Raw genomic sequence first — 13,675 nt, 5'->3', positions numbered from 1 at the left:
TGACGAGCACTCGGTTGATATGTAAACGAACTCGTTATATGGAATTGTTGCTTTGGTATATAGTGACGATTAGGTTCATGTTGCACTGATTAAGTCTTCATATGCTGAGTGCAACTGAGAGAGAACATAAGACACGCGCTTGAATACTTGTGCCCATAAAAAGAGTATACTTTGATCTTTCGCGAGAAGAAAGGAGGTTCAAGAGTTGAAAACTTGTTATGCAACGAATAGAGACGAGCTCCGCTGCTAAGTGTAGCCGTTTGACCAAACAGAAGGAACGATTTAGAAAGCATGAAACGTCTACGAAAGAGCCACATGATGACGCCACAAGTTCGAGTCATATTCCTTTGTGTCATGGTCTTTTCCGCCACCAAAGGGAGTCGCTGTTATCGCATTCGCGAGGCCGCCAGTAGAGTCGATTGCATGTGCCCACGCCAGACAAGCGTTGTACGCGCTGTCAAGTGCGCCAGATATCCAGGCGTGGTGTGCACTGATGGCCTCTCCACAGACCATTAGCTTGTTATTGCACAACGGCTTCGTGAAAGTGTTGTACATGTGTTTGAATTGACCCGGGGCAAACAGAGCGTATGCGCCACAGGACCAAGGATTCTGGGACCACGACCAGGCGGAATGCGCTTCATAGCTTTTTTCCAGGTCACTTGCGCTTGGCCCGCCGTGGTCTTTCCACAGGAGAGCAAGGTCTCTGAAGCAGAGTTGCACGAGATAATCGTCGGGATTGTATTCTCCTGACTTAGACGCGTCGGTGATAAGCGAGGCCATACGAGTTGCGTCTTGAGCCCAGGTGTAGGAGACAATGATTACGTGGGGTGTGTCGCTGCCATCATTCCAGGAAGGGTAAACCACATTGCCGATGGGCAGATCAGTGTTGGAGACTCCACCATCGGGGACGATCGTCTCCCACCAAGGCGTCTTGAACTTGATGGCAACTTTTGTGGCTCTGTCGTAGGCAAGCGTTCGGATGGCTGTGAGGGGATTCTGATCTATAGTGGACATCGCACTCAGTGGGCCAATATTCAATCCGGACAAGTCCATCTGTCCGAGACAGCTCATGGGAGTTGTGTTGAAGACATAGGTGTACTGGCGCTTGGTGCCGTTCTGGAGAGTAGCGGTTATCATGGAGCCGCTGTCTGCGAGTGCGACAACCGGTGCATTCCATTCTATGGCATTCGGTGTTTGTTTCAAGATGTAGTCGCGCATCGCATAAGGGACAGTACTCATTCCACCCTCCATGCGGTACCATTTTACATCCTTAGTCGCTTCGAAGTCACAGAAATCGATGATGGTCTCGAGAAGAGCTTGGTCAAATAGGCCAGTGGATCTATCGCAGGTGAGCGGAGGAGAATTCTTATTATCAAAGCGTGATTCTTACGTTTCAAATGTTTCTGCAACCACCGTTTCTCCGTAGGAGAAGCTGTAGCATCGTCAGGGTCCGTTTTCATGGTATGTCATGCTCGTGGCACTTACAGACGTCGGAATGGATCAATAAGGCCTAGTCCTGTCATTAAAAAGCTTCGTGTGCTGAAGTTGTCCTTTAAACCATCCAAGAACTCTTCGAAAGCCGCTTCAAACTCTGTCTCAGTCTTTGCGTTAAGAAAGCCTTCTCCGACCCCTTTGGCCCTCATCACGTTCTTGAATCTTTCATCAATTTTTGCGTTGCGCTTCTCCACATCACCGCTACACGCAATTGTTAGACTTTTCTAGATTGCCCAAGAGGCAAGAATGCCATATGCGTATGTACCTACATGTTGGATTGGTAGAGATACATGCTCGGCTCCTTTTTATTAGTGTAATTGTATGTAACCTTCTTTTCTCTCAGTCCTAGCCAGTCTATCATATTCATCATGCTGTCGCTTTGTTAGTATTGCCTCTGTTGAGAAGAATGAGTGTAACTGTAGACATGCCTGTCCATGCCGCCAATGTCAGGAATCCTCATGGCACCGGCATCATAGTAATTGTGAGGACAGGTTTCGTCTTTTGGAAATTTGATCGTATGAGCACGGCCACCCACGTCATCAGACGCTTCCAACATCTCAAAATTGGTGATATTGCAGGCGAGAAGAATAAGAGCAACCTGAAGGCCAGCTGTTCCGGCACCTATGATGCCAATAGTTCCAGGAATGGGCGGGGCTTTTGGTGCACTGTTCTGAGGAGGAAGCTCAGGCAACTCATCGCGATTGGTACCATGCTGAAGATTAAACTTCTGAAGGACATGCTCACGCAAGATCTTCTGCGCATATGCCGCGCGGATAGAGAAGTCGGTAGTCATATCACTGTAAAAATGTTCGAGATGGATGTTGGAGAAAAGAACAAAGTGAAACTAGAATTTAACACAAGATCGAGCAGTTCATGCTTTCTTATATGCATTGCAGGGTGCCTCCTGTTTTCTTGGATGCTGAAGTTCCCCTTCGCACGTTATCTGGAACATGCTCAAAAAACCATTGTTACGTACAATCGAGATACAGCTCATCACATAGGTTCAGTTTAGCATGGAACTTCAGCTAGCCATCAAACGATTCCAGCCATGATGAGGGCCAATAGGGGGGTGTAATGTTATAACTCGGCCGCTAGATCAAGGCCAGACCTGCGATAGACATGCATGCTGTGGTTACGGGGTCGAAGCCATCTGCCGGCTGGCATGAACTTTGACTTTAGCTGAAAAGGACAGAATGTACGAAAGGAGAAGGCGTTCATGAATGCTGTGAAGCTCAGCCCGCCATCGTAGCGTTGGTGAAAAGATGTTCGTCTATCAGGTCTAATAATTTGCAGAACAAGTGGGGAGGTCATGCATATGAGTAGTTGAAAGAGGGAAAGCCAAGCGAACATGACACCCGCCAACCGCATTTAAGCTATGTGAAGTATGGTTTCCTATGGTGGGAAGATGCAGCAAAGTTTTGTATGGGCGCATGTTGCAGATTGTGATAGAGATTTGCGCATCTTTGGTAGGCCGGGAGAGAATGGTGCTTCCAATAAAGTCTCTGATAGGCGTCTTGTATAGGACAAGACCATCTCGATAGTGTCCTACAAGCCGGGGTGTAAGTAATGCAAGCAACCAGCGACAGACTGAAACACGCTCTAATAGCGGATCTACCGATCCAACACGGGACGTGTAAGCCACATGGTTTGTGGGGAATGCGGGAAAAAGTGTGCGCTGGCACGCTGGCAGATTTAGAAATGTGGCCCTCCGCCTCTGAGGTGGCGTTGCGGGGCTGAATGAATTCCGTCGCTAGACAAATCGACAGATAGACTATCTGTGACTGGTTGCAATGAAGTCTCTGAAGCTACAGTTAAACCCCAGTCATCATACATGGCGCATAGAACGAAGAATCTCTTATCAGTACCGCCGTTCAGACAAATTGTATCCACATTTCGCCTGCCTGTGGCATTTCTCGCGTTCACCTGACATATTGCACGCTTCGCTTCCAACTCCCCCCATATTATAGGTCCCCTCGTTATCGGCAATGAGGCGGTGTTTGCTCTTATCAATGTATCACACTATGACTAAGGTCGAGAAGTTAGGATCGGCTTCTATCCATCATAGGGCTATAGAGAGATGGAAAGCGGTCGCAGATTATCGCTTTTCGTTTCATAAGGCTTTTAATGTGCAAGCTGTTGTATTTCCAGGCTCGTTATCGGCTCTGACTCTCTTCCGTCCCTTGGCTCTGCACTGGGGTGTAATGGCACAACCTTCCTAGAACCTTCGATAATTTCACGGCTGCTTCCTCACTATCTTCACACTCTTACATCCACAATGAAAGACTTGGTTTCACGAAGCGTAAATTGTGGGAGTTTGTTGGAGATTCTCACTTCATTTCGTTCAGGCATAGCAAGGATTACAAGTAGCATTCATCCCGCAGCTTGCTAGTGGCGGAAGGCTCCGCTGCGTCATACACCATGAATATATCACTCTCTGCCAAGCGAATTTGACACGTTCGCCTCGAGAGATGAAAGCATATCATTTTCTAGGTGGCTTATCATTCATAGAATCGTGATATATAATCATTCTCAAATCAACAGGTGGATTTCACGTCTTCGCAATACTTGCCAGCCTTATCGGTTAAAAGTCAGACGATAAAGGAGGCGGCAAAAGAAACTGGAGAGAGCCCCTCTTCGTCACCATCATCAGCCTTGCGTCCCTTTCAGCCTTGCGTCCCTCATTCCTTGGCTTCTTTGCTTACATTAACATCAGCTAGGTCTCCATCCCCTTTCTTCTGTTATCTCAACAATAGCACTGTTCCCTCTCACTCTCGGCACCTATCATCATGAGTTCGCGATTGCAAAACTGGTGGCTCCCCGATGAGGGTATTGCCCGCATCGTCATCCAAGCCGCCATCCAGCAATACTTGGGACCCGATGCTCTCGTAAAGCGAGGGGAAAATGAGGTTTGCCTCTCTGTTTTGCATGCTTGCGCCTCCATCCATACTACTATCTCTGACGCTTTTGCATCTAGGGTAAATCAGGCTATTGGATTACGGGCCCTCGAATGCTCACAGCGGTATGTCTCTTCCCTAATCTGTGATGGCACCTTGTAGCTCTCAAAAACCACTTATTGAAAGCAAATAGGAAGAGATTCAAGATATGAAGCTTGATACGCAAAGATGGGAACAAATGCATGAAGAAAGTAGCCGCATGGACAACCTTCATAAAGGTGGCCCTGCTATGGAGAGACAAATGAGACCAGCCTGACCTTTCTGCAGGACAAGACATGCAATTAAAACGATATCGGGATGCTACAATACACCAATCCAGTCAATACTACGGACCAAAAGCCGAAATTCCACAATACCTAGCATCAGATGGCAAAGGTGAGTATTCGCGGCTTATCTAGACTGCAGAATTATCTGATGTGAGTGGCAAATAGAGTACCCAATACCTGCGGGTGCCATCCCTTCTTCTCGACGAAAGGGGCCTTCAGCTACTGTTCTCTCGGCCTTCAACAAAGGTGCCAACACCCCTACATTGGATGGCAATGATCGAACCCCTCTCCATAGCGCCGTTCGAAATGGACAAATAAGTGATATTCGTCGGTTACTTGGCCAGGAAGCAGACGTCAACGCAGTTGATAAAGATGGCCGAACCCCTTTCCATGAGGCCGCTCGATTCCTATCAACAGAAAATTTTTCTCTGCTGCTTAGTATGGGAGCAGATATCAACGCAGTCGATAAAGAGGGCCGAACCCCGCTCCACGATGCTGCACGAGCTGGATCTGCAAGTGTTGTTGATTTACTCCTCGATCGCGGAGCGATTGTTGCTGTGGTCGATAAAAATGGTCGGACACCTCTACATGACGCCATCAGGACAAGAGTATCCGACATTGTCTGTGTGATTGTTTCTCACATCGCAGGCACCCAATACGCGAATCAGCTACAGCTTCGTTCCCAACGATTTATTAGCGACTATCCCCTATTCGGCTCCGCTTATGAAGGATGTGTGAGTGTTGTTTCTATCTGGGTCCTACCTTGGAATGGGGAGGAAATTTACAGAAGTTGTGATAGTGATATCGGCAACATTCTGACTATTTCGAGAATAGAACCACGGAGCGACAGGTTCATTGCCAGGACGGTATCCGAGTACCTTGTTGAAGTATATCCTACTTTTGGGCCGGGGCTTTTACAATGGATCACCCAGATATGTTCAAGCTCTGCGCGGCGTGCATCGCCACAATCCATTGAAACTAATGAGGCACGAAGTTGCTCTCTGCAGCAAGCTCCAAGCGGTGCGATACTAGACCCATTCAATGACGCTAAGCATACTGTATTAGTGAAAGGCCTCCTAGATGCTCAAAACCTAGTAGTTACAGTATCGACCTTTCCCGAAACGCCTATACAGAACGTTAAAGCTGCTTTAGTGTGGATTCTTGCAGTTCTTCAAAACCCAAAGCGGAAGAATGGCATTTCTCATCTGCTGTTGGATCAGAACTCTCTTGATGAAGGAATACCCTCACCTGTAGCATTTGAGCACCAAGATTCTCAAAACTACTGTTGGTTAGAGCTGTTCGATAGTGTTACTATAATGGACATCACACTTCCAACTGTGCCTCCGATCGATTCGATATCCGAAGGCTTAGAGATCAGGCCAGATATTCTCATCGAACTTGCCAAAGTTGATAGAGAGGATAGGATATTTGGAGAAGTCCCAATACTGTACGGCTTCGACACAGCTCTTGTTCCACTCGAACCTGGCGAAGGTCGACGGTGGCACTTGCTAGTAACTGAGGGGAGACAAATAACTCCTCAACGTGCGGAGAAAGAGTTGATAAAGCTCGGTCTCGATGGTAAGTTGCTGAAAGGAACCATCGGTGATGGTAACGTCTACGTTGGTTGGTGTCCGAACTTTCTCGTCAGTATATACTCGGACTCGATGAAAGTATACAAGGACTGCATCGCCAAGTCTTCTGGTGTTTTGCCATCTGGAAGAGTGGAAGAACAATCAGAGCGGAGTCGGGGTAGGGATATCTCGTTCCCACTTCGAATCGGTTGGCCGGGATCTTCTTTTGGCATTTCCCCCGGCGCAAAGTGGGAGAAAAAGTACAAGACTACTATCGTTATTGCTCCACGAAAGAGAGAGTCCAATTTTGATAGAGTGCTTTCAGAAGCGTCGAACATACCCTCTATCTTGTGGGACAATGACGAGAAGATAGCATGGCTGTTCCCAGTGGTCTCGGTCTTGGCTTTTGCTTCGCTCCGCTACATCGAGTCCATGCGATATGGGTTCAAGACGCAGGACGGCAGAGGGGCTGGAGTTTACTATCTCAATTACGGATCCATGGATGAGAGGAACACTGCCGAAGAGGCCGAAAACATCCTCAGACAGAATGGACCCCTGATCGCTGATACAGTCAAAGGGTTCAAGGTAAATGAACCAATGACATTTGAGGCTCTCGTGAGAGATATATGGGAGAAGATGTGCGATGGGGAGGATCTGTGTATTGACGAAATGACCGGCCTCAACCGTCACGACGACCGAGGCATCTTCGGATACGATCTCAGCGAAGCGACTTCTGGGACACGTCCTCAGCTTAGAAAGCTGCATTATCTTCCAAGCATGAAAAAGTGGAGTCCTCTTCTCCAAGTCCGCCGCGTACAGGTGATCTTCTCACATCATGTTGGGACTTCACTAAGTTGTAGTTGCAGCCCCTCGCATCTACAGCCTACAACACAGGGGGCCTTGACCTGCGTTCTTGCAGATTTACGAAGGTTTTATGGAGAGGGCTGGAAGACTGTAGCCACAAACTTGGACTTAACGGGGCTACCGATTGGGGAAGATTTTGAGTGGATACCGGTAAGACGGAATGGTGTCGACAGCCATCAAGAAATGCAGGCAATCACGGAAAAAATGCACAAAAGGCTGAAGAAAAGGTCTGTCAACGGCCCTATGACGAATTCACAAAGAATACAGTGGGAAAGGTACCAGCTCCATCGGCAGTATCTGGTTTCCTTTGGTTAGAGACCGCGAATGAAAATAATGGCTGTGCAGAAGTAGAGGGTGGGCAGCTAGAATTTGATGTTCACAAATGTACCTAGGTAGATTGTTCCATACCTTTGTGAGTCTTTGGAATGACCAAGTAGTATTGCGACTTATCAACGACAGAGTTAGGGTATGTAATTCGATTGTGCTGTTGAGCGATGCTTGAGGTTAAACTTTCAAGACGACGCCTTTGTTTTCACTTACCCAGAGTCGCGGATCTGTTCATACAACCATGGACAGCTTTTTCCAAGAGGCTGATGGTATCGGGACATACTAGCTTGTATAGAGTGATAATTAATCAAAGCTGCGACTGGCAATGGGCGAACAGCGAGGTAGCATGTAAACCCCAAAGGGCCTCATTCTATTGTGACATGCCACAATATGTGTGTAGAGGGGTGAAGAGTCAAACAGGGTGTACGTAATGAAGGACTTGGGGGTTGGGCGCGACAAATGCAGCATGTGCGGTATCTTTTACTACTGATGAAAGTAGCGCAACTCTATCGGTAATGAGTGTTAAGAGAGCGGAGAGGCTGATGCCGACGGCTTTGCCAGTACAGAGTACGCACAACAGTGAATAATGAGTGAGTCTGTGTGCTGTTTACCGTATTGAGCGTACTCGTAGTCGTTACGCATCACAAGTGCGTGTGTACACCGCTGGTTGATGGGCTGGCCAATGAGAGCGAGTGTCCACATTGCTGCCTACTGCCTGTTAAGCGAGATCCCGTGACCCGACGCACGGATCCCCCACCAGAAGGTATATAAACCCTCCTCCCCCCGATTTCCACGACTTTTTTTTTTTCTCTTTAGCTCTCTTTGCCTTTTGGCTTAGATCAAGTGTAGTATCTGTTCTTTTCAGTTTAATCTCTGAAACGTCTCTACGGAGACATTCAAGATTATTCTACTTTTTTGACCTAGCTGTCTTCGCTCTGGGCTTGCCTATCGTCGACAGCACAGTGTTGCTCACCCTGCACTACCGTGAGCGAACGCGAAACTACCATCTTTTTCAATTCTTGATCTGGTTTTACCGGTCTTGCATGGAAGGAGTTGTCTGCCTTGCGTTCTGCCTCGTCTTACCTTGGCTTGTCTGACTGGCAAAACTGTCGACCCACTCGTATCACGCCTTCTCTGGCCTGTCGTCATACGTTTCTAAGTCTGTTAAGTTTTCTATTTCCCTAATGTGATCATATGTCCGATGTTTCAATATCTGAGCAATAGAATCAATCCCGCCGTCGATCAACTCCATCATCGCTCTCAAATCATCGTAACCCCCGAGAGAGCGCTTCGTGGTGCGGTCAAATGACAACTTTTGTTCAGGATCCTTAGCTTGATTGGCTGACAACGCCGAACTTATTGCGCATTAATTCCTGGTTCCACTCCACAGTTGTGTAACGCCGATGTCGAACATCTCGACTGAGGCTCCGACTGAGGAGTTACCAAAGTCAAAGCCACTCCCAAGGAGGAGCAGCATACTTCTTTCGTGCGTTATACTCCTTTTGTACCTTTACTTGTGGTCACTCGTACAAGATAGACGAAGTTCTTAAACAATTTTTCGTATAGAGTCGGACTTATGGTGGAGTTTTGCCCGTACAGGAAGTGCTGGAAGGGCGACCGCGAAAACGAAAGACCGCGAACATAGGCTAAGTCTTCCACTGCCCGATGTCCTCGCAAGCGCTTCAAAATGAGGGCCATATAAAGATGACGGTGTTACTCTCGACTTCTTCTCTTATGAGCATGGCCTCGAAAGAACTATCGCAGGTGCCTAATCGTCAATCGCTTCTCCGGCTACCACCAGCACTCAACGCAACGCTGGAATCAGCAGCATCCACAACCGCAAGGCTCTTGGGAAAAGGTTCGGCAGCCAACTTACCGTTATTGGCCCCAGCACCGCCATCATCGCCATCACCACAATTTTCCAAGGCCGATTTTGCGCAGAGACTGCAATCGACAACAACATCAATGCAATCAGCCGAACCCGTACCGGGAGCACGGCCATGGCTCACGGCATACATTGCAGCAGCACAAGCAGCTTCATCCAAGCCTGAAGGTTATGAGCAGGTCAAATCGCTACTCACACATGCTCTAGCACAGACGGGAACGCCTGCACCTCCCCCACCGCTACCGTCGAATTCGAGAGAACTGTGGGTGAGTCCTGGGGGGAGCGGCTGCACTGCACTATCACCAGGTCCTCGCGTACTTCATCTCCCTAAATCGACCTCCGAATATGTCGATATCCGAGTGGAACAGTTTTACGCCAACAGTGTCGAATAAGGCCCTGGCAGCACATATGAACACCCGTCGTGGTATATCCCGGAAGGATTCATTCAAGGAAGTGCTGTGCAGTTTGATGGCTGCCTTCATCCAATAAGGGAGCTTGGAATACCTGTTTTTCCGGATAAGTTTGAGTTTGTTGTGGCAAGGCAATGCTCTATCGCAATCTTTGTATGTCTCTCAAGCCCCGCTTTGCACGCCGTCTGCAAAACTTCGTCAATCGGCGGTAATTGCTTAAACACGCATACCTCCTAGCATGTAAGTCTTGCTCTTGTACCTGTACATTCCCAGAATATGATGGTTGGTTCGTCCTGTTCAGTTTTTATTTTGCTTGATATGTACCTCATTTAAGTTCTGGTGTCTCACGACCTTATAAACTGTCCCCTCCTCCTCTCCCCTTGCCGGATGGGTCGATAAAAACACTTCCCTGGTCCGGACTGCCAGTCCACAGCATTCAATCCCAACCTCCAAATTGACATACGGAATCACCGCTCGCCTGAAAGTCGTCTGGCCGGAGGGGGACCTGCTTCCTGACCCAGATCAAAATCCTCGATTCTGCAAAATCCTCTGTCGCTCCCCCCGTGCCCTTTCTCGAGCAGAGATTACTCTCCTGGTGTACTCGTCATCATTGCTTAGATCATCCTCCTCTTCTGTAGCCCCACCATGGTAAGAATCGTTACTGGGATCATCGCTGTGCGACTACTACTGAACACTTATATTCGATTGGGCACAGGTCGTTGTCTATGCCCTCGCCACGCTTCACGATCCCGTGTACCATCGACGACTATTTAACTTTATCTTCTTGTTGTATATATGATCCTAAATTACACTCTTCACGGGCCCTGGACTCGCTAGATTCCTTCTCGCAAATTTCGATCTCCCATGGCTCTGTAAAGAGTCAGTGCTTTGGTTGTGGCCATGCGGTGGATATGTACCGAACCTTCCAGTAGACATAGATCGTCCTCCTTGGGAACCTATAATCCAGGGTCACCTTTATCGCTATGTTAGTAGCCATAAAGTCAGTAAAAGGGGCTGCTAGGGAGTAAAGCTCTATCACCCAAGTCTTGTCACCAACAATCAAGGGATTACGATAAATCTGGAGGGAGTACTAGAAAATGCGCAGCGCTGTACGAGCTGGTACATCTTCCAGGAAGGTCAAGCTAGCCTCCGTTTAGTAGACTGTTGGTTTCCTTACGAGCTAGAAGGGGTAGATTTTCCATTCTTGAACGACTTCCAGCAGCTCCCTCCCCAGACTATCCAAACTTTCTTGGACGGTGGATGAGCGAGACGCCTGGGCTGACTTTTTCCTATTCTCTTTTATTGTCTAGGCCTCCGCCGCGAGGCTTTCCAGTATGTCCGTGAACTCATCTAGATATTCCTTTCCCAATCCGTCGGGTTGAGCGCAAGGGAGACATTGTCAAGTAGTTCCGCTGTGGTGATGGTTAAGACGTGAGGCCAGTGGAATATATATTCCTGATCAGCACAGTTTCCCTCTACTTCAAAATCTTCAACCTCTCTCAAGTCAATTGTCCGAGTTGTAGGCAGTACGAAAAGTCCAATGCTCAACCTCCAGTCCTTACTTGACAGCACTGTAGCCAGTATAATGATATTTCGACATATCCAATGCCCCACAACCAGTTTCAATTGAAGTACGAGGGTTTGCAATTGTTCGAACTGCGATCTTGCTCTGCAGCGATTGCTGTGGTCGTTTGAGTTTACACTGAAAGCTTACATAAAACATATTCAATGCAGTCCTTGTAGTTATTTGAATCTACAAATGTAGCAATATATAGGATGTTCGGCCTATAGAGTACTTGCAGCATAGGGGTGATCATGCAAATAATTGATGCATGTTACAATTAAAAGACACATTTAATTCAAAGTTACTCTAGGAGACTATGTTTTAATTCTCTCTATAGCCCACTTGGTTACAGGTAAACCCTAACATTTAGCTCTCCTCAGTCTCTTTGCGTAAAAGGCCCTGCTCTAATCCTTCTTCATTATCTACAGCACTGTACTCTCCGATTGTGCTACTTGTTTTAGTAAAACGTGCACGCAATGTTGGCGCAGAGTAGATAATATATGCAGAGCAAACCATGAATCCAATACCAATAAGGAAATACCAGATTGGCTGATCTGCAATCACTAAACCTCTTTTAAACATCAGTAACCAGTCAATTAGATCAGGAAAAATAGAAAGCAACGACTACAGAACATATTCAAAACAGAGACAAGGTAGTCACTTACAGAATAACATTGATCCAAGCAGTCCCCAAGCTTGATGAACCGAATCGGCGATGCCAGAGAGTGACGGCAGTTGCGCGCCTAATTTTAAGATATTGCACGTGGTGCAGATAACCGAACATTGGCGTAAGAAGAATTGAAATTAGCAGTGCGAACCCGAGAATTTTGTGAGCACCAGTTGAAGTTGCAATCTATCAGTCGAGTTAGAAAGTTCGCCAGCGCCAGTACCGATATTTTCTCACAGTGATTGGGTGTCCCCAAGACAAATAGATGCCCCATGAAATTCCCAAGACAGCCAATGCGACCGAAGAAAGCTGGATGACCCAGTGTATCTTGAATGCTTTTGGATGCCCACTCCGAATGCCAGCAACACCTAATGGCATTACAACGACAAATGCAAACGCTAGCAACAGGCCGTGAATAGCGAAAAGCTGGCTGGGTTTCCATGAGGTATTGGCCTCTGCGCCTATCAATTTCCTACCGTTTTCAACTAGATCGGGTGCAACGGGTGTTTTGTCCGCGTAGTGACTGACTGTCATGTCGAGCTCAAAGATACCTAACATGTATCAGACTAGATTGCATGATACCAGACAAGATTGAAACAAACCGTAATCGCTATGAAGACCCAATGGCTTTTTGAGATCGTTCGTTTGCATGACGTATTCCCACTGATTCGAGAATATCCATTTCTGTTTCTTCGACGTAACATCCGCGGCATTGCGATGCCACGTATCACAGCTATAGCAGACGACTTGGGCATTGTAGTAGTCTCCATCAATCCACGTCTTGATAGTCTGGTAGTCTGGCATGTCGTCTGAAGGCTCAGGAGGATAGTGGTAACTGTTGGTCCATTTCATAAGCAAAACGCGGCGAGAGGATTCAGAGTGTCTACTCACTTGGTCGTGCGAAGACTCATCACGACATCTTCTTACATTAGTCAAATGTTCTGGTGGAAATGGTGTTGAACAATACCTTTTTCCCCCGCTCCTGGATATAACACAAACATCAACGACCCGTCCATTGTCGCGCCCGTTCCGAACGCTGCATAGCCGATTCGGTTTTCGAACTTTGCAGAAACGAGGAGGTAGAAGTCTTCAGAGTTGCTGGTTTCGTTGTGATATGTTGATACTGCGAGACATTGATCAGTGCGTAAAGATTCATCGACACGGCAGAACTGGAGTTGGCCAGCGGTGACTGAGGAGATAATGATAGCCAAAACAGTCAATGAGGCCCAACTGCTCCACCTCTGTATAAAGGAGAAAGGCATCGCGTGATCCTTGGAACGATATCTGCTATAGTCTATCAAACAAATGAATGATAGTGGTAGTCTTGTATAAGAGAAGGTAACCAAATGTAGGAACTTTGATTGAGGAGTGGGCACAGAAGACTTTCAGGTGAGTAAACCGTCTTTTGAGTTACTAGCTACCTGCATCAGTGGCGGGAGCAGGTCACCGGTGGCTCGCTATAGAGACCGGCATCAAGTGGGCCCTCTGTTACGATAGTACCGGTAATGGCTGATGATAGAACGTAATTATGCATTTACAGGCATTTCTACAGAGTAGCCAACGCTAGGCTAGTCTCGCAGATCTTCCCGCCGTGCAGCCCCTGTCGGTTGTTTGCTTGTCAGTGCTTGTCCCTCGTCTGCGGTTTCGGCTACCGAGACCCTTGGCATGTTAAC

General features: G+C 47.5%; 5 protein-coding genes across 5 annotated transcripts; 3 read left to right on the top strand and 2 right to left on the bottom strand.

The window, feature by feature from the left end:
- Positions 1-300: 300 nt before the first annotated feature.
- Positions 301-2,287, bottom strand: BU24DRAFT_458344 (FAD/NAD(P)-binding domain-containing protein; the record flags this gene model as incomplete). The annotated part of the gene is made up of 5 exons (XM_033531625.1): positions 301-1,339; positions 1,391-1,432; positions 1,486-1,695; positions 1,764-1,848; positions 1,912-2,287. 5 exons carry the CDS (start codon positions 2,285-2,287, stop codon positions 301-303), a joined length of 1,752 nt encoding a protein of 583 aa, XP_033386925.1.
- A 1,962-nt stretch (positions 2,288-4,249) lies between these two features.
- On the top strand, positions 4,250-4,667 carry BU24DRAFT_418106 (uncharacterized protein). Its single transcript, XM_033526899.1, has 2 exons — positions 4,250-4,400; positions 4,469-4,667. Exons 1-2 carry the CDS (start codon positions 4,281-4,283, stop codon positions 4,535-4,537), a joined length of 189 nt encoding a protein of 62 aa, XP_033386924.1. The 5' UTR covers positions 4,250-4,280; the 3' UTR covers positions 4,538-4,667.
- A 166-nt stretch (positions 4,668-4,833) lies between these two features.
- BU24DRAFT_100211 (uncharacterized protein) lies at positions 4,834-7,554 on the top strand. The gene has a single exon (XM_033520682.1). It carries the CDS (start codon positions 5,155-5,157, stop codon positions 7,462-7,464), a length of 2,310 nt encoding a protein of 769 aa, XP_033386923.1. The 5' UTR covers positions 4,834-5,154; the 3' UTR covers positions 7,465-7,554.
- A 1,587-nt stretch (positions 7,555-9,141) lies between these two features.
- BU24DRAFT_458342 (uncharacterized protein) lies at positions 9,142-9,753 on the top strand (the record flags this gene model as incomplete). The annotated part of the gene is made up of 1 exon (XM_033531624.1): positions 9,142-9,753. The coding sequence occupies one exon, from the start codon at positions 9,142-9,144 to the stop codon at positions 9,751-9,753; it is 612 nt and encodes a 203-aa protein (XP_033386922.1).
- Positions 9,754-11,618: 1,865 nt separating this feature from the next.
- Positions 11,619-13,505, bottom strand: BU24DRAFT_385221 (iron reductase domain protein). Its single transcript, XM_033524871.1, has 6 exons — positions 12,970-13,505; positions 12,894-12,921; positions 12,605-12,837; positions 12,240-12,553; positions 12,001-12,188; positions 11,619-11,906 (listed from the first exon to the last, which is right to left on the bottom strand). Exons 1-6 carry the CDS (start codon positions 13,262-13,264, stop codon positions 11,702-11,704), a joined length of 1,263 nt encoding a protein of 420 aa, XP_033386921.1. The 5' UTR covers positions 13,265-13,505; the 3' UTR covers positions 11,619-11,701.
- Positions 13,506-13,675: the final 170 nt, after the last annotated feature.

This window comes from Aaosphaeria arxii (genome assembly GCF_010015735.1).
Source record: "Aaosphaeria arxii CBS 175.79 unplaced genomic scaffold BU24scaffold_2, whole genome shotgun sequence".
Classification (NCBI taxonomy): Eukaryota; Fungi; Ascomycota; class Dothideomycetes; order Pleosporales; genus Aaosphaeria; species Aaosphaeria arxii.
This window is presented reverse-complemented; position numbering and strand designations above follow the sequence as displayed.